The 25,535-nt window shown below is 51.8% G+C and overlaps 1 protein-coding gene across 4 annotated transcripts in view; it reads left to right on the forward strand.

Moving 5' to 3' along the window:
• LOC137217790 (protein Shroom2-like) overlaps positions 1-25,535 on the forward strand; it is a 140,960-nt gene that overhangs the window by 79,050 nt on the left and 36,375 nt on the right. For 3 of the 4 annotated variants that reach the window (XM_067724728.1, XM_067724730.1, XM_067724729.1), the window contains exons 3-5: positions 3,391-3,522; positions 10,725-12,972; positions 14,178-14,275. In XM_067724728.1, coding sequence (XP_067580829.1) covers positions 3,391-3,522; positions 10,725-12,972; positions 14,178-14,275 — 2,478 coding nt within the window. The remainder of the gene's footprint in view (positions 1-3,390; positions 3,523-10,724; positions 12,973-14,177; positions 14,276-25,535) is intronic. The other variant, XM_067724731.1, reaches the window with a different exon arrangement.

Raw genomic sequence — 25,535 nt, forward strand, 5'->3', positions numbered from 1 at the left:
CAGTTTTTAAATGTTCCATGTTTTCTACAATATGCCTATTCTTTAAGCTTTCCGAGCAGCAGTGGCCATGCGAATGAAAAGGCTTTCTTCCCTGTACACGGGGTGACCATGGTAGTGGCTGTTAGTCTCCCGTGGGCGTGCCTTGGACGCAGCCCTGTTGCGTTTCCGGAGCTGGCAGGATCGTGCAGCTGCACGCACAGGAGGGGTCAGCACCCGCACCCCGGCCGGGTCACGGCTGTTTCCTCCCTGGCATCGCTGACCACACGGCCTTGCACAGAAGCATGGCCTTGGATGTCTCTGGGCTGAGCCGTGCCGTCCTTCTTCCTCCCGGAAAGGGCGTCCTTGCTGGTCTCCCCAGCCGAGCTGGCTTGTGTCTGACTGCGTGGCCTGCGGAGGGGGCGTTCCTTTCACAGCTCTCCCTTCTGTTCCTGTTTGATGTCTGTGGCGGGCGGCGGGGGGGGGGGGGGGGGGGGGGGGGCTGGTCCAGCTGTAGCAGACATAGCAGACGTCCCGCCCGCCAGGACAGGAAGGTTCGGGTGTGGTTCGCTGCATACCTGCTGTGTGTGCCTTTCCTCCCGACACGCGTGGCCCCCTGAGGGGGCAGGGCGGTTAACCCCTAACCAGGTACCACCAGGTACCACGTGGTCCGAGTTCTCCGAGGCCCTCACATCGGGGCACCTTGCCCACCTGTTTTGGCACAGCCTGTGGCCTGTGCACCCCTCACGGCCCCAGACTTCCAAGGACCCGGGTGGTTTAAAGCCACCTGGAGTGCGTATCTTGTGTGGGAAGAAGCACCATCGTCTGTTGAAACGAGCGCCTTAAATCGGCCCCTGCCATTTCTGTTCCATCTGGGAACGCTAGGTGGCGCCAGAGCGTTCGGTCCCCAGAGCTTTCCTGCCCAGCGTGGTCACGGGCTTGTGATGGAGAGACCAGCGCTCAGCCACATGTTCTCCTTTCATCAGCCACATGTCCTCCTTTCATCAGCCACATGTCCTCCTTTCATCAGCAGAATCCAGTTTTAAACATCAGAGGGGCTGACAGAAACTGCCTGAACCTTCCTCGATTCCCAGATACGTTCACTGTGCTCTAGGAAAGTCTGAGGACCTGACGAGAGCCACATACGTAGGGAAATTTCAGTCTCCCCAGGAGCCATGATTCCTCACTTACAGCTTCTAGGTATCACCCTTTTCACTGTGTTTTCCTTTTTTTTCTTTAAAGCTCCAGTTAGTACCGTAACTGTTGACTATGTCTCCTCGAAGTAGAGGCATGTATCTGTGTACAGACATACCTTGCTGTGTTGTGCTTCACAGATACTGCGTGTTTTCTGTTTGTTTGTTTTACAAATGGAAGGTTGTAGCAACCCTGTGGCAAGCAAGTCTGTTGGCAGCATTTTTGCAACAGCACTGGCTCACTTTGTGTCTCACAGTTTGGTAATCCTCACAGTATTTCAGACTTTTCCACTATCATATTTGTTACGGTGATCAGTGATCTTTGATGTTACTAATATTATTACTAGGATAGATAATAGTGTTTTTCAGCAATAAAGTCTTTTAAAATTAAGGTATGTACATTGTGTTTTTGTAGGCATGATGCTGTTGCACACTTGGTGGACTATAGTATAGTGTAAACATAGCTTTTATATGCACTGGGAAACCAAAAAGTTCACGTGACTAGCTTTATTACAATGTTCACTTTATTGTGGTGGTCTGGAACCCAACTTGAAACATCTCCAAGGTCTGCCTGTATTATCCTTTAAAATAAGAGGAGAAACATTTAGTCTTCTCAAAGAGCTCGACTGCCCCAGTAAACCAGCTGGTTCCCCACTCATCCCAATTACAGAGTTGAAATATGTTACCACAAAGTGTAAGGCGTTTTCTTTTCCAAGCCTCTTTTTCCTTTGCCTGCAGTTTGTCTAGTTTGTTTCCTTCATTAATTACCTGTAAAGGAAGATGACAGACGTTACGGATATTATAGCACAGGAAAAGCCATCTGAAAATGAAATTCACGTGGCCAGAACCTTCCTTACGAGGATTTTGAGAAACTTTATGAGGTACAGTTTTGGTTTTACAATCCCTTTACTTCTGTGGTGTGATGAATTCGTCTCTTTTATGCTTTAGCTCGTGGGAAACTATCAAAAAGTCAACACATTCCACATTTTGCCACCCGTGTATTTTTCCTCGTTTCTGAGTCATCAGAAGGTTTATGTTATAAATGCTTTCTGGGTTTTCTTTAATATTCGTTGTTGCATAATATTCTTTAATGTTTTTGCCTGTTGGAAGAATGTTTGATCCCCATCAGGTACTTAGAGGCTCAGTTGAACCCTTTCTCCGATCTCGATTGGGCTGTACAAAGTGTCCCTGGTGAGGCTAGATCCATCTTAAATTGCAGGAGGGGGCTTCCCTGGTGGCGCAGTGGTTGAGAGTCCGCCTGCCGATGCAGGGGACACGGGTTTGTGCCCCAGTCCGGGAAGATCCCACATGCCGCGGAGCGGCTGGGCCCGTGAGCCATGGCCGCTGAGCCTGTGCGTCCGGAGCCTGTGCTCCGCAATGGGAGAGGCCATAGCAGTGAGAGGCCCACGTACCACAAAAAAAAAAAAAAAAAAAAATTGCGGGAGGAGGAGGGGCGAGCATGGGCCATGTGCTCCTGCAGCAGCTTTACCCGGGAGGCCCTGTGATGTTCCTACGTCGGCTGCAGGGATGTCCAACTGGACATGCTGTTTCACACCTGGGCAGGTGTGGTCAAAAACCTAATTAGCCACCCACGGATGGTGGGGGCGGTGGAGGCGGGCAGGGAAGGCTCCTGCCCCGTTCAGAAGCCCTGGCAGGAATGGACTGGAGCCTGTTGGTCTTAGGGCGTGGTGATTCCCATGACAGGAACCCTTAGATGACTTTGGACGCTCTGGGAGGCTCAGAGGAATACATGTCCATCAGTCCCCGTTAACTGCAGGATAGCTGTGTTCACTTAGTGAAGTGAGTGAATAAATAAATGCAGTCAAAACTCCACGGGACCCAGCTCAAGCTTTTCTGCAGCCCAGTGCCTTCTCCTCAAACAGGCTAAGGGCCTGTGCAAAGTTGCACTGGCACTGGACAGACAGAAGATGCTGCTGTGTCTTGGGGGTGGGGCAGCGGGGGTCATGGGCAAGATTCATGTACTTACTTAGAATGAATTTGGAAGCCTAAGGGCTGGTTCCCATTCTGGGGCCTGTGATTCTCGCCCGGGGATGTTCTCCGGTAACGAACCTGTACAAAGAGCGTTGGTGCCCAGATGCAGTGGGAAGCACCTGACAGCGATGCAGTAAATCACCCAGGAATCGTTTCTGCCTCCCACTCCTTTCTTCGCCTGAAGTTGTCCTTGCTGTGAAGTCCCTGAGCCATCTGCATCCTTTTTCAGGAGGACTGAGCTGAGCTGGAGGCCACACTCCTGGCACGTCACCAAGTTCTCCGACAGCCACCCCGAGACATCGGCATCTCCATTCCCCTCTACCACCTCCTGCCCCTTGTGGCCAGGCCAGCACCACGCCAGGTAGGCACGCCTTTCCTGCCGGGATGGGAAGCTGGTTTCACTTTCTGCCACACTCATGACTTCCCTGCCTTGTCGTAATTGTGCATTTCTCACTTTATTTTAGTTTTTGTTGAGGTACAGTTAATGTACGATATTATTCATTTCCGGTGTACAACATAGTGATGCAAAATTTCTATAGCTTATACTCCATTTAAAGGTATCATAAAGCATTGGCTCCGTTCTCTGTGCTGTACAATATATCCTTGTAGCTTATTTATTTTATAGCTTATACCCCTTCCTCCCCTACCCCTATCTTGCCCCGTCGCCCTTCCCTCTCCCCACTGGGAACCACTGATTTGTTCACTATGTCTGTGAGTCTGCTTCTGTTCTGTTATATTCGTTTGTTTATTTTTTTACGTTCTACGTATAACTGATATCATACAGTATTTGTCTTTCTCTGTCTGACTTAGTTCATTAAGTGTAATACCCCTCTAGGCCCATCCATGTTGATGCAAATGGCAAAATTTCATTCTTTTTTATGGCTGAGCAGTATTCCATTGTGTGTGTGTGTGTGTGTGTGTGTGTGTGTGTGTGTGTAAGATATACCAATCTTCACCTTGTAAATAATGCTGATATGAACATTGGGGTGCATGTATCTTTTCAAATCAGTGTTCTCATTTTCTTTGGGTATATACCCAGGAGTGGAATTGCTAGATCATAGAGTAGTCCTATTTTTAGTTTTTTGAGGAACCTCCATACCGTTTTCCACAGTGGCTGCACCAGTTTACATTCCCACCAATAGTGAACAAGTGTTCCTTTTTCTCTACGTCCTCACCAGCAGTTGTTATTTGTTGTCTTTTTGATGACGGCCATTCTGGCAGCTGTGAGGTGATACCTCATTGTGGTTCTGATTTGCATTTCTCTGATTAGTGATGTTGAGCACTTTCCATGTGCCATCTATATGTCTCCTTTGGAAAAATGTCTGTTCAGGTCTTCTGCACATTTTTAAATCAGGTTTGTTTTTTTAGATATTGAGTTGGATGGGCTGTTTATATATTTTGCATATTAACCCCTCATTGGTCATATCATTGGCAAATATCTTCTCCCATTCAGTAGGTTGTCTTTTCATTTTGTCGATGGTTTCCTTTCCTCTAAAAAAAAAAAAAAAGGCCTTTAATTTTCGGGATTTCCCTGGTGGCGCAGTGGTTAAGAATCCGCCTGCCAATGCAGGGGACACGGGTTCGAGCCTTGGTCCAGGAAGATCCCCCATGCAGTGGAGCAACTAAGCCTGTGTGCCACAACTGCTGAGCCTACGCTCTAGAGCCCGCAAGCCACAACTGCTGAAGCCCACGTGCCTAGAGCCTGTGCTCCACAACAAGAGAAGCCACCCCAATAAGAAGCCTGTGTACCACAATGAAGAGTAGCCCCTGCTCACCGCAACTAGAGAAAGCCTGCGTGCAGCAACAAAGACCCAACACAGCCATAATTAATTAATTAATTATTTTTTTAAAAAAGCCTTTAGGGCTTCCCTGGTGGCGCAGTGGTTGAGAGTCCGCCTGCCGGTGCAGGGGACACGGGTTTGTGCCCCGGTTCGGGAAGATCCCACATGCGGTGGAGCGGCTGGGCCCGTGATCCACGGCCGCTGAGCCTGCGCGTCCGGAGCCTGTGCTCCGCAACGGGAGAGGGCACAGCAGTGAGAGGCCCGTGTACCGCAAAAAAAAAAAAAAAAAAAAAAGCCTTTACTTTTAATTAGGTCCCATTTGTGTATTTTTCCTTTTCTTTCTTTTGTCTTAGGAGACAGATCCTAAAAAATATTGCTACAGTTTATATCAGAGAGTGTTCTGCCTATGTTTTCCTCTAGGAGTTTCATGGTGTCTGGCCTTACATTTAGGTCTTTAATCCATTTGGAGTTTATTTTTGTGTATGGTGTTAGGGAGTGTTCTAATTCATTCTTTTACATGTAGCTGCCCAGTTTTCCAAGCACCACTCACTGAAGAGGCTGTCTTTTCTCCACTGTATATTCTTGCCTCCTATGTCATGGATTAATTGACTATATGTGTGTGGGTTTACTTCTGGGCTCTCTATTCTGTTTCATTGTTGTATGTGTCTGTTGTTGTGCCAGTACCATATTGTTTGATGACTGTAGCTTTGTGGTATAGTCTGAAGTCAGGGATTGTGATACCTCCAGCTCTGTTCTTCTTTCTCAAGATTGTTTTGGCTCTTCAGGGTCTTTCATGTTTCCATGCAAATATTAAAATTATTTATTCTTGTTTTGTGAAAAATGCCCTTGGTATTTTGATAGGGATTGCATTGAATCTGTAGATTGCCTTGGGTAGTATGGTCATTTTAACAGTATTCTTCCAGTCCATGAACACGGTATATGTTTCCATCTGTGTATGTCATCTTCAGTTTCCTTCATCAGTGTCTTACAGTTTTCTGAGTAGGTCTTTTACCTCCTTGGTTAGATTTATTCCTAGGTATTTAGTTCTTTTTGATACAGTGGTAAATGGGATTGTTTCCTTAGTTTCTCTGTCAGATAGTTCGTTGTTAGTATGCAGCACGTTTTTTTGTATTGATTTTGTATCCTACAACTTGACCAAATTCACTGATGAGCTCTAATAGTTTTTTGGTGGCGTCTTTAGGATTATCTATGTACAGGAAGTCCCCTACATACGAACGAGTTCTGTTCTGAGAGCACGTTTGTAAGTCCAGTTTGTTCGTTAAGTCCAACAAAGTTAGCCTACGTACCCAACTAACACAGTCGGCTATATAGTACTGTACAGTAGGAGTTTTATAATACTTTTCACACAAACAATGCATGAAAAAAGAAACACAAAAAATAAAACATTTTTAATCTTATAATACAGTACCTGGAAAAGCACAGCAGTCCAGTACAATAGCTGGCATCCAGGGGCTGGCATCGAGTGAACAGGCCAGAAGAGTTACTGACTGGAGGAGGGAGAGGAGGTGGGAGGTGTAGAGCTGAAGGATCGTCAGCAGTAGTAGACAGGGGGGGAGCTGCAATTTCACTCACTCCTCACGTTGCTGGCACAGATTCTGGTTCCTTGCTGGATTCAGTTCTATCTACCCTCTTGAAAAAACGATCCAGTGATGTCTGGGTAGTAGCACTTTTTTTTTTTTTTTTTTTTTTTGCGGTACGCAGGTCTCTCACTGCCGTGGCCTCTCCTGTTGCGGAGCACAGGCTCCGGACGCGCAGGCTCAGCGGCCGTGGCTCACGGGCCCAGCCGCTCCGTGGCACGTGGGATCCTCCCGGACCGGGGCATGAACCCGCGTCCCCTGCATCGGCAGGCGGACTCTCAACCACTGCGCCACCGGGGAAGCCCGGTAGTAGCACTTTTCTTCTCGTCCTAGATGACACGGTAGCACTGGATTGCATTCTGAACGGCTGCTGCAGCCTTCGTGTACCGTTCTAAGTTTGGGTCCTGTGCCTCGAAAACTAACAGTGCCTCCTCAGATGAAGAAAATCCCCTGCCGTTTCCTGCATCGTGAATCTCCTTGGTTCTTCAGCTACTTCTCCCTCTTGTTCCTCTGTGCTTTCTCTGGGCCTCCAGTTCTGTCAGGTCTCCATTAGTAAGCTCCTCGTGTTACACAGCAAGGAGTTCAATGAAATCATCCTCTTGCAGATCTCGCTTGAAATAAAGATACTGTACTACTGTACTCTACACAGTACTGTACGGTACACAGACGCACAGCCACTGGTAGAGGATGCACGCACGTGACAATGTGCCAGACACGTGAACTAACTTATGTGATTGGACAGGCGAATGCGTGCTGCCGTCTTTGAAAGTTCTCAACCTGAAGGTTCGTAGGTAGGGGACTTGCTGTACAGTGTCACGTCATCTGCAAGCAGCGACAGCAGTTTGACTTCTTCCTTTCCAGTTTGGATTCCTTTCATTGCTTTTACTTTGATTGCTGTGGCTAAGACTTCCAAAAGTATGTTGAATAAGAGCGGTGAGAGCGGGCATCCTTGTCTTGTTCCTGATCTTAGAGGAAATGCTTTCAGCTTTTCACCGTTGAGTATGATGTTGGCTGTGGGTTTGTCGTAGATGGCCTCTATTATGCTGAGGTACGTCCCCTCTATACCCACTTTGTTGAGAGTTGTTATCATAATGGGTGCTGAATTTTGTCAGAACCTTTCTCTGCATCTCTTGAGCTGATCATATGGTTTTCATCCTTCAGTTCGTTAATGTGGTGTCTCACGTGGGTTGATTTGTAGGTGTGGAACCATCCTTGCATCCCTGGGATAAATTCCACTTGATCATGGTGTATGATCCTTTTAATATATATTTTGGATTCAGTTTGCTATTATTTTGTTGAGGACTTTTCATCTATGTGCATCAGTGGTACTGACCTGTAATTTTATTTTTCTGTGATATCTCTGTCTGGTTTTTGTATCAGGGTGATGCTGGCCCTGTAGAATGAGTTCAGAGCATTCCTTCCTTTGCAATTTTTAGGAAAGTTGGAGAAGGAAAGGCATTAGTTCACCAGGTGAAGCCATCTGGTCCTGGACTTTTGTTTGTTGGGAGTTATTTAGTTATTTTTTTAGATTGAGTTTCATTACTGGTAATTGGTTTCTTCATATTTTCTACTTTCTGGTTCGCTCTTGGGAGATTGTACTTTCCTAGAAATTTGTCCGTTTCTTCTAGGTTGTGTTTCTGTGGTATCAGTTATAACTGTTTTCATTTCTGGTTTTATTGATTTGGGGCCCTCTTTTTTTCTTGACGCGCCTGGCTAAAGATTTATCGATTTTGTTTAGCTTTTCAAAGAATCGGCTTTTAGTTTTATTGATCTTTGTTAATGGCTTTTTAGTCTGTATTTCATTTAGTTCTGCCCCAATCTTCATGATTTCTTTTCTTCTGCTGACTTTGGGCTTTGTTTGTTCTTTTTCTAGTTCCTGTAGGTATAAGGTTAGGTTGTTCGAGCTGTTTGTTTGTTTCCTGAGGTAAGCTTGTGTTGCTCTAAACGTCCCTCTTAGGACTGCTTTTGCTGTGTCCCATAGATTTTGGCTTGTTGTGTTTTAAACAGCATCTTTCTTGACCTGAGAATGATGTTCTTTTTCTGATGAGAAAAGGCCATGGACACACCGTTACTCTACATTTTTTCACGGAGCAGGCAGGTGTATAATGCCTGAAAACAAAAAATAAAACACCCAGAGAAACGACAGGCAAGTGTGCTTCCTCATTTATGTTGTCCAGCTGATAGATCAGGAGCCTGGAGGCTTCGCTTTCTGGCTGAATCCCTTTGGGCCAGCCGAGTGGGATGGCTGTCCGCGTCCCCCACGTGTCCACAGCCACCACGTTACTTATTGCTGGGCAGGTGTTTTGGCCAAAGCTCCCCCAGGAAATTCTGTTAAACACCAGCACTCTCTCCCCAAACCCCAGGTTGCTGTGTGGAGGTACAGGGGAGACCAGGGGGCTTCACAGCCCGTGTGCCAGGCCTGGTGGTTTCTTGGTAACTGTGAGACAGAGGATGTTAGAATGGTGAGCTGGTGGAAGAGGGGGGGCGCTGCTCAACCTGGCTTCTCTGAAGCCCACATTTTGGGGTCAGAAGGGCTAATGCAAGGCACACATGGGAGAGCACCATGGGTGTGTTGGCTTGGAGACGTTCCTCCTGGCCACGTGGAGCGTCCAGTCACCTGAGGCTAGCGGCCAGTGTCTTCACTGGTCTGTTAGAAGGATGATGGTAACAGCAGTAGTGTGGCTGTGGGGTATGTACACCAGTGCACGTGTGAGTGTGTGTGTGTACCTCTGTGTGTGTATGTGTCTGGGTGTGTGTGTGTATCTGCGTGTGTGCATATTTGTGGTATGCATGACTGTGTGTGTCTGTATGTGTGTGTGTGTGTGGAGCTAACATAACTATTTCAAAATGAGTTTTCGGCTGTTAGTAAATACTGGTCTGCTGCGAAGGAAATAGGTCTTAAATACAGTATTACCTATTTCAAGCCATAAGAGATTATAGTAGTTGGAGTCCCGGGTGTTTTTGAAAAACCAAATTCTCCTCCGTGTGGTAAAACTTAAGTAAAAAGCGGGCCTTATATTTCATTAAGCCCGTTTGGTGGTTTCTTGATTAAAGAAACATATACGCCCTGTGGAAGAAGTGCTTAGCTTTGTTTATATTTGCTTGGACTTAGAATCTCCTGGAAAAATTCCCTCAGGAATACTGGTGGGAGGATGGAGAAGAACATGCTCCGTTTCTGCGAAGGGTACCTGGTCTGTCCTCTGCAGACATGGCGTGGAACGGTCATTGCCTCCCTCGTATGACTTAATGAAAGCACTTAACACGCCTGGAGAAATAGTTTCATTATTGAGAGCTTTAAGTGTGCAGTAGTAGCACTATGTCTAAAAAACAAGTACATACGTTAGTCTTAAAATACTTTATTGCTAAAAAATGCTAATCATCATCGGAGCTTTCATTAAATCACAGGCACACGTCATTTCAAAAGGAGGTATGCCTGTGATTTTAATATCTGAGCTTGGAAAAGTCATGTTATCTCTGAACTTGCCTTTTTAAGTTGAAGATCGTTCTCTTTTGATGGCTTTCTTTGCGTTAGCAGTCTGTAGTATGAATCATTTCCTGCACTCAACCAGGGGTCCACAGACTCGTCTCGCAGGGGGCCAGACAGGATTGACACCTCAGGTTGGTGGGCCAGTGTCCGCGGCAGCTGCGCAGCTCTGCCGTTGGGAGCAAAGCACACAGCCATGACCGAGTTCCCGTCAAACTCGAGTTATGAGCACTGAAATCGGAATTTCGTATCATTTTCACGCATCAGGAAGTAGTCTTTTGATTCCGTGCCCTGCCCCGCCCCGCCCCCATTAAAAAACTCTAAAAGCCGTCCTTAGCTCACGGGCTGCGGTTTGCTGTCTGCGACACTTAACCGGTGATTGAGGATGAAGGTGTTCACAGGGGCATTGCCTGCTGCTGCCTGCTCCGGACCTGGTCCAGCCTGTGGGTGTCGAGCTGAGAGATGTACCGCGGCGTGGAAGGTTTTCTGTTTGGGGACAGGCGTCGTGTGGGTAGGACTCGGTCCTTTCAGCCTGCCCTTGGAAAGCTGCTCTTTGAAATGGGAAAACTTAGACGCGCCGCACCCAGGGGTCTCGCTCCTTCTGCCCAGGGCCAGCCGCTCCTACGTGCATTGTCTCATCTTGCCCTTTGTTGCAACATGACTCTAAAGCACGCTGTTGCCTGTGGTTCTTGTTTCCTAGCTCTTCGTCCCAGGACCTGTCGAGCGGCCTGTGGGAGCAGACGCATCTGCAGCGCGCCTCTGACCACTTCAGCTCCCTGGGGAGCGTGGACAGCCTGGACCAGCCTGCCCAGTCCTACCCGTCCGGGCGCCTCTCGGCTGCCAAGTCCAACAGCAGCATCGACCACCTGGGCGGCCCGAGCAAGCGGGACTCCGCTTACGGCTCCTTTTCCACCAGCTCCAGCACGCCTGACCACACCCTGCCCAAGGCGGATGCCTCCTCTGCTGAGAACATCCTCTACAAAGTAGGCCTTTGGGAGGCCTCCACCGGAGGCAGCGACCGGCAGGGCCTGGCTGCCGGCGACCCTCAGTGTGTGGACGAGAGGCTCGGGTGCTTCCCCCCCAGGGTCCCCTGTGACAGCAGCAGGAGCCCCAGGCCCGAGGACAGCCCTGAGCCCAAGCTAGCTGCTTCCGGGAGGTCCAGTTTTGGGCCAGTCTGGTATGTTCCCGATAAGAAGAAGGCCTCTTCGTCCCCTCCTCCGCCCCCTCCCCCTCTCCGCAGTGACAGCTTTGCGGCCACCAAGAGCCACGAGAAGACCCAGGGCCCTCCATTCTCAGAGGCGGCCACCACGCAGCACCCTCCGGGCCTGACCCGCGCTCAGTCCCACAGCGACTGGCGACCGGAAGCGGCCGATCAGCCGCAGAGACCAGCGCGCCTGGGCGACGGGAGGAGAGCCGGAAGCTCGGGCTGCGCGCCGGGTGTCCCCCTGGACTGCGGGTGGCCGCCGTGCGACAGCGGGGCCAGGGCCCTCCCGGGGGCCCCCAGCCGGCTCCAGGCCTCCCTGTCCAGCACGGACGTGCGCTGCCCGCCACCTTCGCCCGCATGCCAGCACCCGCGCCACTCCAGCGACGAGAGCCCCTTCTTTCACGAGGGGCCTGGTGCCGCCACGTGGCTCAGGGAGCAGCCGCCTGCCGAGCGCTTCCCGGATGACAGCCCCGCTCCGGTGGGGCGGCCCAGCGCTGGCGACCAGAAGGGGGACGGTGGCGCGCAGAGCCGCTACTACTGCGTGACCTCCACACGCGGCCCGCAGGGCGGCGCCCCGGCCGCACAGCCCCGCTGCTACCCGCCCCGGCTCGAGGGGCCCCCGGGCGCCCGGCAAAGGGGGAGGGTGGCGCCGGCGGACAGGGAGGCCGGGGGCCACTGCGAGGGAGCCGAGGAACCGCCCGCGGCCGGCCTCGTGGAAACGGCGAGTGTGAAGAGGGTCGCAGGCGGCTTCGCGTGGGGCCACGCGGGCGGCGAGATCTGCCCCCTGCAGACGCCCATGCTGCACTCGCTGACCCAGGAAGGGGCGCGCCGGCCCGAGGCCAGCTACGAGGGCGCCCTGGAGAGGCCCCCGCCCGAGGCCCCGGCGGGCAAACCCATGCGGAGGAGCGACCGTTTCGCCACCACCCTGAGGAACGAGATCCAGCTGCGGCGAGCCAGGCTGCAGAAGAGCCGGAGCACGGCAACCCTGGCCGGCGCCGCGGAGGGGGACGAGACCACCGCCGAGGCAGAGGCGCGCGACTGGGGGGTGCAGCCGGCAGGGGGCGCCCCGGAAGCCGCCTTCTCCAGCACATATAAGGACCACCTGAAGGAGGCGCAGGCCCGCGTCCTGAGGGCCACGTCGTTTAGGCGCCGCGACCTGGAGCCCAGCCCGTCGGACCCCGACACCCTCCCTCGCGTCTGGGAGGCAGCCCCGGCCAGGCTGCCCTCGAGCGCCGGCGGCGCGCTGCATGCTCCGCGCATCGCCGGCCGGAGGCGCTTCACGGCCGAGCAGAAACTGAAGTCCTACTCCGAGCCCGAGAAGATGAACGAGGTGGGGCTCGCGGGGGATGAGCGCCCGCGCCAGCGCCCCGCACCTCCTGACGAGACCGTGCGCACCTTTGCCGACAGGTGGAAGTTTTTTGAGGAAACCAGCAAGCCCGTAGGCCAGCGGTCGGGGCTGAGGCCGGCACCCTGTGGGTTCCCCAAGGAGAAGCCAGAGAGGCCTTGGACAGCGGGCCCCGGAAAGGAGGGAAAGGTGGGGAGATCAGACCCACCTCAGAGGCTGGGAACCTTTGCAGAGTATCAAGCCTCGTGGAGGGAACAGAGGAAAGCCCCGGAAGCCAGGAGTTCTGGGAGGTACCACTCGGCAGACAACATCCTGGACGTGGGTCTGGACCAACACGAGAGACCACAGTACATCCACGGAAGGTCCCGGTCGTCGCCCTCGACCGACCTCTACAAGCAGGTAAGCGTCCTGCAGGGAGCCAGGACAGAGCCACCGCAGTCCCATCTTAAGGTGCGTACAGGACAGCCCCAGGACATCATGGCCCATTGCCGTTGTGACTTGTGTCCAGCTGTCTGAGCGTTTACGTGCACCAGCTTTTCTAGTATCAGCACCTGGAGACAGAGGCGATACGCTCATGACAATTGCGAGTGCCCTGTTTTCACCCACGTTTCGAGTTCCCAGCCTCATTGTCAGCTCTCGCTGAAGCGGTCTTTCCCTTTGATTAGCTTGCCCTTAACATACAAAGGGAAGAAATTGGGGGAGATGATAGAAAATGGCAAGCACTCCTCTGAAATTACAAGGGGCGCGTTATAGCACGGCTTAAGGCAACCTTGATGTCACTTGTGCTATTAGTTTTCTTCTTAGTCCCTTTTTGTGGTGAAATATTTTTAAAGGTTGTTCTGGGGCAAATGTAATTGGAAATGCAGTGTGTTAAACTATTTCACTTTTTTTAAAGTAGGAGTTTTGATGGTGAAAGTTGATGGGGAGCTTTCTGAAAAGATGCACATTTGTATCCATACCTCAAAGTCCATAGTCAGTCTCCCTCTCCCACTCTCTCTGCTTTTTCTCCCCCTTGCATCTGCATTTGTACATTTCAAAGAAAAGATTTCCTGCAGCATCAGATGGAGGTTCTTTTAAGAAAAACCAGCCATCGGTTTGTTACACAATAATGAACGTCCGCATGTGAAGACAGGTGCAGGTTTCTGTGTGGCCCCCTGGTGCAGAAAGGCCTGCAAACACCGCGACCGTGTGCCCATGCCCCGTGCAGTGTGACCGCTGAGAATTCCATGCTTGATCGGTCAAGAAACAAGGCTCCCAGACTCCAGGTCCCGGGGCTTGAGGTTTCGCTGCAGGGAGCCGTGACCAGCTGGGTTTGATTTGATGAGGGTTTGGGGGCCAGTGTGTCAACACAGGTTTATGACCCTCACGTAGGAGTTCTGCTTCCTGCCCAGAGCCGAAGGGGACGCATGGTCTTGTTGAGTCTTTTTGGTGAGACGCTTTGGAGAGCCGGGCTCGCGGGTCCCGTGGCCGGCTGACGGCAGGCGGCGTCACTGCCTTCGTGGTGCGGGCTCACAGGGCGAACCCACAATGAAGGGTTCGTGATCACAGAGGTCTCGGAGGCGGTGGCTTGATGACCGGGTGTCTCATTGTGCCACCCTTGGCAGGAAGCTTCTGTGGAAGTGCGACGGCAAACGGAGGACCCCGGTGCGCGCAGAGAGCTTTCTTCCTCAGTCCAGGCCGAGGAGGGACGCCCCACCCCAAGGTAGGAGACTCTTGGACTCGGGGTTACTGAGAAGGCATCTTGGGGTGGGCTGCGTTATGGTGGGTGAGTGCTTGGGCGTCCGGTTTCCGCCAGACCCGAAGTGGCCACGAACCAGGTTCAGCTTCCAGCGTCCCCAGGACCAAGCCCTCAGCCCTACAGCACTGCCGGCGGGAGAAGCATCCCCAGGGCGGGGACGCTCTGAATGCCATCGTGGCAGTTTTGGTTCTTAAAACAGCTGCTGTGTTTTCCGTACAGTGGAGTTCTTTATGTTCACAGAACGAGAAACCCAGCGTAGTGGCTTGAATGACGTGCTTTATCCAGAGCGGCCATCTGACGGGATGCCTTAACGTCGAGGGCACGGCTGGGTTGCTGGGTCTGGAAATCCACATTGTCTGGAAGGATTGTTGGTCAAAGGACGAGGGCAAGCCTTTCTCAATTGGCCTTATGTACTGACTTAATTTTGAGCTTTAAAATAGAAATCGAGTCGGTTGGCTCCCCAGGAGGGGATGAGAGCATCTGAAAGAACGGAATGGCAGCAGTGTTACACTGTCACGTGCCCTGATTCTCCAGTGTGTCCAGTGTAGCTGTGTCACTGTAGTGAGGGTGGAATTTAGGTGAAATACATACTGTCGTCTGGACCCTTAGCCACAAGGAGGGCGGGGGAGGGAAGTGTAGGTCACTGCAGGAACTGGGGTACGACCTTATTTTAAAAGGGCTGATGGAAGAATGGAAGCAAATTTGTACACAGTAGGGTCGCTGAGTGCATATCTTTCTGTTCCTTGAGCATCTCTGGGAGTTGGCGTGCCGCTCAAATTAAACACCAACCTCAGAATTGAAGATTCTGTCCCAGAGATGACCAGTTTAAATGCTTGCTTTTGAGAGCCTTACGTAACGGGGTTTTATTTCATTTGGCTGTCAGCTGAGCGCTGCTGGCCTTGAACAGGAGTGCCGGTGGCTCTGAGGGAGCAGGCATGGTGGTCTGTGTGTGCATGTGTAGGATATGGTCGCAGTTACTTACCAGTCTGCACGGCCAAGACCAGAGACCCCGGGTGAGAGAGGAAGGTCCGTGAATAACACGTACAGAGCTGAGCTGTGTCTGAGCGGCACAGTCAGAGCTCCATGGCTCTGGATTGCGAGCAGCTCACGTGCCAAGTGCCGGCTGTCCTCTTTATCAAAAGCCACTTCCGGGCCCTGCTGCCGTCGTGGGAGTGCGAGCAGTGCTGTAGTGCGGTGCGGAGCAGTGCTGTAGTGCGGTGCGGTGCAGTGCGGCGGGGACGTTCCCCGCACACTCGGGCGCGGGCTTCGCTGCTGCACGGAGGCCTCGGGCGTTTATCCTGCAGAGAGACACGCATGTGCTGCTTGGAGTTCAGCTCTCCTGCTGTGAAGAGTCCTAACACATGGCTTCTAATGTACATACCGTGTGTGTGTGTGCGCGTGCGTGCGTGTGTGCGGTAACGGCACTGTCGGCAGCGAAGGGGTCAACGGGAACGGGGGAGGGACCCCACGCTGCCTGTCTCACAGCTGTGTCGTCTGGCAGGCTGCGTAACCACTCTGACAGAACGAGTTCCAGAAACTTTCTGCTTTTGAGCTGCAAACCCAGCAATTTTCAGAATCATTGTGTGTGCTTTTAAAGAGTGGTGAGACTCAGTGAAATCCTAGATTAGGGATGTCAAAGAGGCTTTTTTTTTTTTTTTGAGAAAATGTTTATCTTCTGAAGGAGCAGCGAGGAAGAGTGCCCTTGAAACATTAAATGGGAGAAGAAAGAAATGAAAATGTAGGCAGGGACTGTCCTTTGCTCACCAAAACCCAATCTATAATGCAAAGATTTAAAGATGCCCAGTGTTTTGCATACATTGATGTAACATATCTGTGTAAAGAAATCGAATCGCTGATCTGTTAACGGGAGCACGATGATGAAGACTGGCTTCTGTTGTGATGCCAGAAGAGCGTCGAGAGAACATTTATGCAGCAAATCGAATTGAGAACATTTTTGTGAGGTTCAGGATTCTGTGTTCCAGATAAAGTAGGACAGAGGTTCTGCCCCAGGGGACCTCCCAGCGTAGGGGGGACGGAGAGACACCAGCACTCAGCACTGAAGCGATGATGCGTAATTGTCATCTTTGTGAAAAGTCACGGGATGGTTCAGAATCTTGGAGGGACGAGGGTGAGGCGACTTCTGCCTGGGGGTTGTGGACACGACGGTGGTGTTTGAGCAGGACCCAGGCCCTCGGGAGAAGATCTGACAGCGTTTGCTTGCCTCCAGCTGTGTTCGCGTGGGAGTGGCCTCCTCAACCATCATGTTTCCAGAGCCAGCGTCCACTGTTTTTGGAGGTTTTGCGCCAGATCTCCAAGCTCAGGTGTCCTGCCTAACGGCAGTCTGCTCCCTGCCCCAGTGTCACGGGGACCTTGAGAGCTCGGTGCAGCAGTTTACGTGGCTGCCGTGACAGACTGCTGGGGTCTGGGCGGCATCAGCAACAGACAGGCATTTATTTATTTATTTATTTTTGCCGTACGCGGGCCTCTCACTGCTGTGGCTTCTCCCGTCGCGGAGCACAGGCTCCAGACGCGCAGGCTCAGCAGCCATGGCTCACGGGCCCAGCCGTTATGCGGCATGTGGGATCCTCCCGGACCGGGGCACGAACCCGTGTCCCCTGCATCGGCAGGCGGACTCTCAACCACTGCGCCACCAGGGAAGCCCCAGACGGTTATTTTCTCACAGCTCTGGAGGCCTGGGTCTAAGCTCCAGGTGCTGGCAGGGTGGGTGTCTCCCAGGGCCTCTCTCGGGGTCTTGCAGGCGGCCGCCTTCTCCCTGTGTCCTCACCTGGTCTTCCCTCTGTGTGTGTCTCTGTCCTGATCTCTTCTTAGAAGGACACCAGCCAGATTGGATTAGGGTCCCCCCCATGCCCTCATTTTGCCTTAATCACCTCTTGAAAGAGCTTCATTCCATCACCTTCTGAAGTCCTGGGGGGTTAGGACTTCAAGGTATGAAGGGGGGAGCAGAGTTAGCTCATAACACTAGGAGGAGTATCTCTGCTTCTCTCTAACGCCTTTAACCGGTTCTGTCTGCTGTGTCCACTCTCTCAGGAAGTGTCCTTTCATTGTCCAGACAAGGTCACGCCTGATGTCCTAGCGTTTAAAATAAAGGAGCTGCCATCCTAGCGAGCAGCTGGTGAAGAGGGGAGAACAGTGAAGCCCCTTTGGAGGGCTGTTGCCGGCGTGGAGTTGCACACACCCTCGGGTGGGTGATTCCCTTTCTAAGGGTGACCTTCTGAGCAGACGCCCATCGCCCTGTAAACAGCGTATGGGGACCAGGGCCTTCTGGTGCCGCCTCTGCCGCTTCTCATGGAGCTGCCCCCTCGTCGGCTGCTCTCTCCCTGCCTGGATGGCTGGTAGCGCCCCTGGCAGACCCTGGGCAGAGTGGGGGTGGGGCTCTGTGCTCCTTCTGGATCGTGGGGAATAGTGCTTCCATGTTGGCATGACCTCCTTGCTGGAATTGTATTGACGATTTTAGTATACATGACAGTACAGTGCATGAAGCGGGCTTTCCGTGCCCGTTAGAGGGGAGTCATCAGCACCTCAAATTTGGTACGCGGACTTGTTGGCCAGTGTCGTGTTTTAAGCCTTGTAAGAAAGCTAAGTTTTATCACATGGGGTTCGTGCCCCTCACACGTGACGGTCTTCTAGAGGACTGCGTCTGGGGGGTTCTGCAGACAGGTCTTGTAGGGGAAGAGCCCCGGAGGCTGTGGCCACTGGCAGGCTCTCACTCCCCGGCCTTCTCCCGGCCATTTCTGCCCCCGTAGGAGCTGCCGCCAGCAGGCTGGCTCTGATCTGCAGGCTTGTATTGTGTTGCGACAGATGGGAGGGGAGGGGCGGGGGGGAGAATAAGAATAAATCCTAAATCCCGCTAACAGCCAGAAGGTGGAGTCTGTATGAAATCAAGCTCTTTCATTTCACGTGAAATTCATCAACAAGCTAAGTCCACCTGAGGGTCACCTTCCTGTACTTTTGCCCTGAGAGGTGATTTGCGGTACAGAGCTCGATGCCAAGACTGATTTCCATTTACTCCACAGGCTGCTTGCAAGCTGATTGCCCCGGTGGCTGCATGCGAGTCCTTTGTTGGGGGCGGGGGTGGGGGAGGGAAAAGCCAAGAGTCCACGGCCCCTCTTCTTGGATGGAGAGACTTCCACAGCTGTTTGACAGGATCCTCTGCTCTTTTATCCTCTGGTCTCCTTTCTTCTCAGTTGACTCCTGTCTTCAAAGCTCAAACCCTTGGGACTTCCCTCGTGGTGCAGTGGTTAAGAATCCACCTGCCAAGGCAGGGGACACAGGTTTGATCCCTGGTCCGGGAAGATCCCACGTGCCGCGGAGCAGCTGAGCCCGCGAGCCACAACTACTGAGCCTGCGCGCCACAGCTACTGAAGCCCATGCGCCCTAGAGCCCACACGCCGCAACTACCAAGCCCGTGCTCTAGAGCCCTCGAGTCACAACTGCTGAGCCCGCGTGCTGCAGCTGCTGAAGCCCGCACACCTAGAGTTATGCTCTGCAACAAGAGAAGCCACCACATTGAGAAGCCCGCGCACCGCAAGGAAGGGTAGCCCCCGCTCGCCACAACTAGAGAAAGTCCGTGCGTAGCAACAAAGACCCAATGCAGCCAAAAAAAAAAAAAAAAAAAAAAAAAAAAACTCAAACCCTTGTCAGTTGCCCTTGGTCGAACTTGCATGTACAGGTACTCTTTGCTGTTTTTGCCTTTCTCCAGAAACCCACAAGAACACACCGCCACTCATCATCTCCTTTTGATCCTTCCACCCATGCTTCTTTGCTCGATGCCGTGTTTTAAGTCAGCGTACCATGGTTTAGGGCTGGGATGACCTGGAAGGCGGCCATATGGGTTTAAGTACACCTTATGTTAATGCTCTTCACGGTGGCAGGGGTGTCGGCAAAGTCTCCTCTGACTGCTTTTGAGACGATCTTTGCTGCCTTTCGGTTCTTCTAGACCCTTCTGGCTTGTTGTCTCATTAAAGTGCTTTCCTCTTGGCTCAAGAACCGAATTGTCGGGACTTCCCTGGTGGTCCAGTGGTTAAGAATCCGCCTCCCAACGCAGGGGACGCAGGTTTGATCCCTGGTCGGGGACCTAAGATCCCACGTGCCACGGGGCAGCCAAGCCTGAGCAAAAGAACCGAATTGTCAAGGACCGGGTCTCTGATTCCTGTTTCTTCTAATGGGACCGAGTGTGGCGACCTACTTAATCCTAATGTGGTAGACTTTTATACCGTTAATGGGTGAAGTCACGCGTCTTAATCCAGGCTGCGTGGTGAATCCGTGTTGGGAACACGAGCACGTCTCATCCGTGAGCTGTGAACACCGACTTGTGGTTCCTCCCCTGCGGAAGGTACGGCCTGTGAGAGGCACCGCAGCATCCTTGCAGGGTGGAAACGAGGTCGAGCTTCATTGCAGAAGTGGACGTGGCAGAGCCACGTTAGGGTGAAAACTTGCTTCCCAGAGATGATCGAGGGCATCCCTGATGACTGGGAGGGTCGTGGTTGAGTCCACGTATCCTTCTCACACCTGCCTCTCCCCAGGCCTTCTTGAGCAATGTTCGGGAACTTTGGAGACCAGGTACCAGACGGAGGCTTTTCTCTCTTGGGCAAGGACGAGGCAGCTTAACTGCAGTAGGTTTCTCCTGTGCTCCTTTCTGTCTGTGTCGGCATTTGATATTAGAACTCTGAAATCATCGTCTGGAGAAGACCAGCGGGCAGTGAGTCTCGGGCCCACTGAGGTCAGGCGCCCTGACGAGATGGCTTCGGGGACCGGGCACCTGTCCAGTTTGACCTCCGTCCCTTGGGACTCACAGGCTTTGTAGGTGTCTGTGTGTTGGGTCACGTTGGCTGCTGTCTGTGAGGTTCCTGTAAATGACTTGCTTTAATTTTTAAGTTACGTGAAGTAACTTATGCTGCTGTATTTAAAATGGATAACCAACAAGGGCCTACTGTGTAAAACAGGGAACTCTGCTCACTATTATGTAACAACCTAAATGGGAAAACAATTTGGAAAAGCAGTAGATAAAACTTAATCACTTTGCTCTACATGTGAAACTAATGCAACATTGTTATTCAACTAGACTCCAGCATAAAATAAAAGTTTAAAAACATAAAATAAAAAATAAGTAACTTACGCTTTTTTTGCAATGGGGCTGAAAAGATTTTATTTATTTTAAGATTGTGGTGGGATCCGCGTAATGTAAAGTTAACCATTTGAGTGTATGTGATTCAGTAACACTTAATACATTCACAGCATTAGGCATCCATCACCACCGTCTGGTTCCAGAAGATTTTCATCACCCCAAAAGGAGACCTTGTACCCCTTGAGTGGTCGCTCCTGAAGTGGGTTTATTATTTTTCTCCCCCCTCCCCCCCTTTCCACTTCGCATTTTCCTTTTTTTAAAAATTATTTTTGGCTGCGTGGGTCTTCGTTGCTGCGCGCGGGCTTTCTCTAGTTGCAGAGAGCGGGGGCTACTCTTTGTTGCGGTGCGCGGGCTTCTTATCATGGGAGCTTCTCTTGTTGTGGAGCACGGGCTCTAGGCGCACGGGCTTCAGTAGTTGTGGCACGCAGTCTCAGTAGTTGTGGCTCGCGGGCTCTAGAGCGCAGGCTCCGTAGTTGTGGCGCACGGGCTTAGTTGCTCCGCGGCATGTGGGATCTTCCCGGACCAGGGCTCGAACCCGTGTCCCCTGCATCAAGGGCGGATTCTTAACCACTGTGCCACCAGGGAAGTCCCCGTGAAGTGGGTTTATTTTTAAGGTTCAATTTGAAGTGACGCCCTCTCTCGAGTTAGACCGCATCTTATACATGGCTGCCATCAGTCAGAGGTGAGGTGGACCCTTGGCTGTCAGAGTTGATTTCCTCGTACTCGGTGTGTTAAGCGGTGGTGAGACGCCTGCAGCTAGTCCCAGAAATCAGTTTTCTCATAAACTTTCTGAAGGTCCACATGTTGAAAATAAAAAACAATGGTTCTGCGATTTGCCTCTTAAGCAGCGTAAGGTGCATTAAAATATTTCCGAGTGGACGTGAAACATGCATGAAACCGAGGAGTCGGTGGATCCCCTCGGTGCCCCAGGCAGCCACCTGCTCTCCCCTGGCACTGTGGAGGTCGCATCACCTCCACCAGCAGCTGCAGTCAGAGGACAGGAAGGTGAAGGAGGAAGACAGTGGTGCGGGCAGTGGGAGGACGCTAGCCGGGAAAGTGCATGGACTTGAGGTTTTCTCAGATGCAGCACTTGGAGCACGTGGGTTCCTGGAAAACGTGCCTGTTCTCTTTCGAGTTGAACCTTTTGTGTCTTTATTTCCATGTGAACTTAACATTCTTACCAGGATATCCTGGATGGTGTGCACGGTCGTGCCTGTGTGTGTGGGGAGCCCCACTGTCAGAGGTAATGAGGTTGCTGTCCCGTGCAGGGAGGAGAGAATGAGTCCAGGCTCACACGTGAACCCAGCTCTCCCGCCGAGGCGAGGGACAAGTCATCAGGGTGCCATGACAGCAGAGCTCCAGGTCCTGTCTGTCCGGAGACGCGTGATGAGTCCTTTCGTGGCATCTGGGAACCCAGGGTAGCTGAACCCACGAGAAGCGGGGTGTCCGGAGCCACGAGAGGAAGAGTTCATTCCCAGCAAAGCCTTTCAAGTCACGTTGGCTTTATAGTTCTTTTCCCACGTCACTTGCAAATGTGTCGTGTGTTATGTAGTCTATGAGCCATAAAACTAAGGAAAATATATTTAGACACATTTAACAATACAATAAAAGGCCCCACGTTGCGTGATTCTGGTGCGTGTGTGCTGCCCAGAACAGGTCGATCCGTAGAGACAGAAGGGAGATGGGTGGCTGACAGGAGTGAAGGCCCGAGGGAATGGCAGTCACTGCCAGGGGGTGTGGAGTTCTTGGCGGGTGAGGGAAGCGCTTTGGAATTAGATAGTGGTGATGGCTGCACAACTCTGTGAGTTTACTGAAAGCTACTAAATCATACGCTTCCAAAGGCTGAATTTTAGGGTGTGCGAACTTCATCTCAATTTTTAAAATCTGGTCGGTGCTGAGAGTCCCCAAGAAGAAAAGGTTTTAAAATTTAAAACGAGGCCGCGCGTCACCCAGGTCTGAGAGTCGCGGCTCTAGCTCAGACTTGGCCAAGGATCAGATGGTAAGTACTTTGGGCTTTAAGGACCTCAGTGTTCCTGCTTGCGGACATCTCTGCCCTTGTAGCCCGGGAGCAGCCGTGGACAGTCCATGAAGAGGTGGGTGTGGCTGTGCTCCCATAAAACTGGACAGAGAAGGTTTGCCAGCCCTGGGATTTGACCAAGGGCCGTAAGAGATTGGCCTTCAGCGAGTGTGCTTCCCGGACGGGGAGGTGAGGCCTGCATGGCCGACTGTCTGGATGTTTGCAGAGAGGCTTCTCACGTGCTTCTCTGCAGCATGACGTCCGTTCCTCTTGCCATTTTCATTTTACTGGTCTCTCCGGCTTGGTTGACTTAACTGTGGCCCGTTCACGGCATGAGCGTGTGGGAGAGCGAAGGATGCTGTTAAGCACGGGCTCCTTGGTGATGCTCTGACTTGGAGCGCTGGCATCCTTGGACTGTAAGAGCTCAGTTCAGGCGAAGTGACTTGGGGAAGGGTTGAGGCTTTGCCAGGCTTGGCCCAGCGGCTACGAGGAGTTCTTGCGGCATTTCAGCGTGCCGGGGTGCTTATCGTGTTCCGTTCCCTTCTTATCTGTGGACTTCCTCGAGGACGTGAATGTACTGTATCAAGTAAAGGCGCATTTGTATTCAACTTGTTACAAGTATTTACGATGCACAGCCTTAACGACATGAACACAGCGTAGGCTTTGAGCACCTTGTACACCCTGATAATTACGCCTTGTTCTAGGAAACACGGATATATGAAAACCCAACGATAAAACTTAATATTATAAAAGTGCTCCCCCTTTACAAATTGTTCATAGAGGGTGTCCTTTAAAAATGGATTCCTAGAGCAAAAGCAGCACCCAGATCCTGGTTTCTAATACGCTTCTCCATGAGGAGGACGCAGGGATCCTTGGAGGAACGGCTGACGCTAGGGCTGGGGCGGAGGGTGTGTGCGGAACGAGTATGGAGTGTCTTGCGCCCTAAAAGTAAGGAAGTGTTCAAACAAACACAAAACCCTGTAACAGTGAGGCTATGCCAGAGGGACCACAGGGGTCCACTTAGAGGTAGGTATGACCAAAGCTGCAATGAAATAAAGTCGTGCAGGATTATAACCCAGCGTATAAAGTATCCCTGAGTCCACACTGATAGACGTAAATGATTGGGTATATTAATAAGTGGGGGAGAAGAGACAAATCTGTGCCGAAAAATTCCAGATCTCTGTAGATCCTCTGCCCTCAAGGGGGTGGGGCAGAGCCCTTCATTCCTGTAATATGGGCTCCATATGGTAACGTCGTTCCGCAGAGGGCAGGGTGAACAGGTGGGGTGAAAGTCACGTGACCGAGGAGAAGCGGATGCATGCCGTACCTGACCCTGCCAGCCGATGAGCAGACTGCTGTGTTGACGGCGTGATCCTTGGTATCGTATGGTAAGCAGGGCATTGACCTCTTGTGGCCTGCCCTCCACGTCCATAACTCCAGGGTAATCACGACAAAAACATCAGACGCATCCCAGTTGAGAGGCATTCTGCAAAATGCCGGCACGGTACGCCTCCAGACCGTGGAGGGCGTGGAAAACAAGGGCAGTCTGAGCTGTCGCTTAGGTGGGAGGAGCTGAAGCAGATGTGACAACTAAATGCAATGTGGTGTCCTGGCTGGGATCCTGGGACAGAAGGAGGCTATTAGGTGAGAGTGAAGGAAGTCTGAATAAAGTGTAGACTCCAGTTAATATGAATGTACCAAGATTGGGGTCACTAGTTATGGCGAAGGTACTCATGTCATGTGTAGACAGTAGGGGAAACTGGGGTGTAGGGTACATGGGAACATCCTCCTCTCGTTGCAATTTTTCTGTCAGTCTAAAACCATGTTAAAATAGAGTGTTGAGATGTTCCGAGTTACTCAGTTTGTAAACATCAGGAACGTACCTTTTGAGCAGTAAGTGGGTGAAATCACTGGCCAGCCGCCAGGCTCTTGCTGGATGCCTGTTACGTGGACGGCCTCACATTGTGCTCTGAGGCATAGACAGGTGTGGAGCTGGCCTGGGGTGGATGGTTGCCCTCTCTTAGTGATGGGATCCTGTACTTGGTAGAATAACACGTGGAGATGAAAACTAGTGCAAAGAATGTGGGACGTGGGGGGGGGGGCAGGCACAGGTTCAGATTCTTACTCTCGTTCTCCGTGTGCTTGCATCAGGCCACCTAAGCCTGCTAATAACTTCCCTTCCCTGGATGATGGGATAGCCACACCAACCTTCCTTGCAGACTCACTTAAATGCCAAATGGGTGTCACACGAACGCAGCAGCGTAGTGCTTAAAATCAAGCAGGTGTGAAAAAATGGAGAAAGTCACTCTTGGTGAAATAGTGGTAACGTGGGAGATACTGCAAAGTAGCACGTGTTACTTGTTTAAATGAGGAAGAGTCGGAAGTAACCGCAGTGAATTTTGAAGACGTTGACTGAAGCAGGTGGTGAAAAGAGACAGTCCGTCCTGGAGGGTAAGTGCAGGACGGGGAGGGTCGGCGCTGTCCGTGTGGCTGTTAGAGACCCTGGTGGGAGGGGCACTGCCTGCGTCAGGGGGCGGGAGCTGCCTGAGGAGGGGAGGTGGGGCGCGGGGACTTTCAATGCAGTTCATTGTGAAGTGTCAGGGTCAGCCTGTGACCCCTTTGTGGTCTGCAGCGAATGCCTTGTGCGCAGTGAAACCTCCGGAAACACTTTGTTAGTTGTTTGGGTTACGTTCCTCCTGAGTGTGTAATAAACCCCCAGATACGAAGGACGTAAAATAAGCTGTTGTTTGTTTTTGTTTTGTTTTGTTCTGTCTTAAACGTCATTGTTTCATCTGACTTAACGGCTGTGGGATTGAACCTTGGATTGCACACGTTATACGATGGTCTAGCACAGTTAAACAGGCAAAGCTGCGTAAAATTCGTGCAGAAGGCTTTTCTGCGGTTCCTTCTTTTAAATTACAAAGAGGAAGACACCCGTGCCTTTAGGGGTTTAAAAGGGCAAGGCTTTGGGGGTTTAGGCAGAGAAGCCTTGGGAACATTTCCCCCTGAGGTCAGGAGTCGTCAGGGAGGTCACAAGGGAGCCTTGAGTCCCGGGGTTGGGG

This window comes from Pseudorca crassidens, chromosome Y, assembly GCF_039906515.1.
Source record: "Pseudorca crassidens isolate mPseCra1 chromosome Y, mPseCra1.hap1, whole genome shotgun sequence".
In the NCBI taxonomy this organism is placed as follows: domain Eukaryota; kingdom Metazoa; phylum Chordata; class Mammalia; order Artiodactyla; family Delphinidae; genus Pseudorca; species Pseudorca crassidens.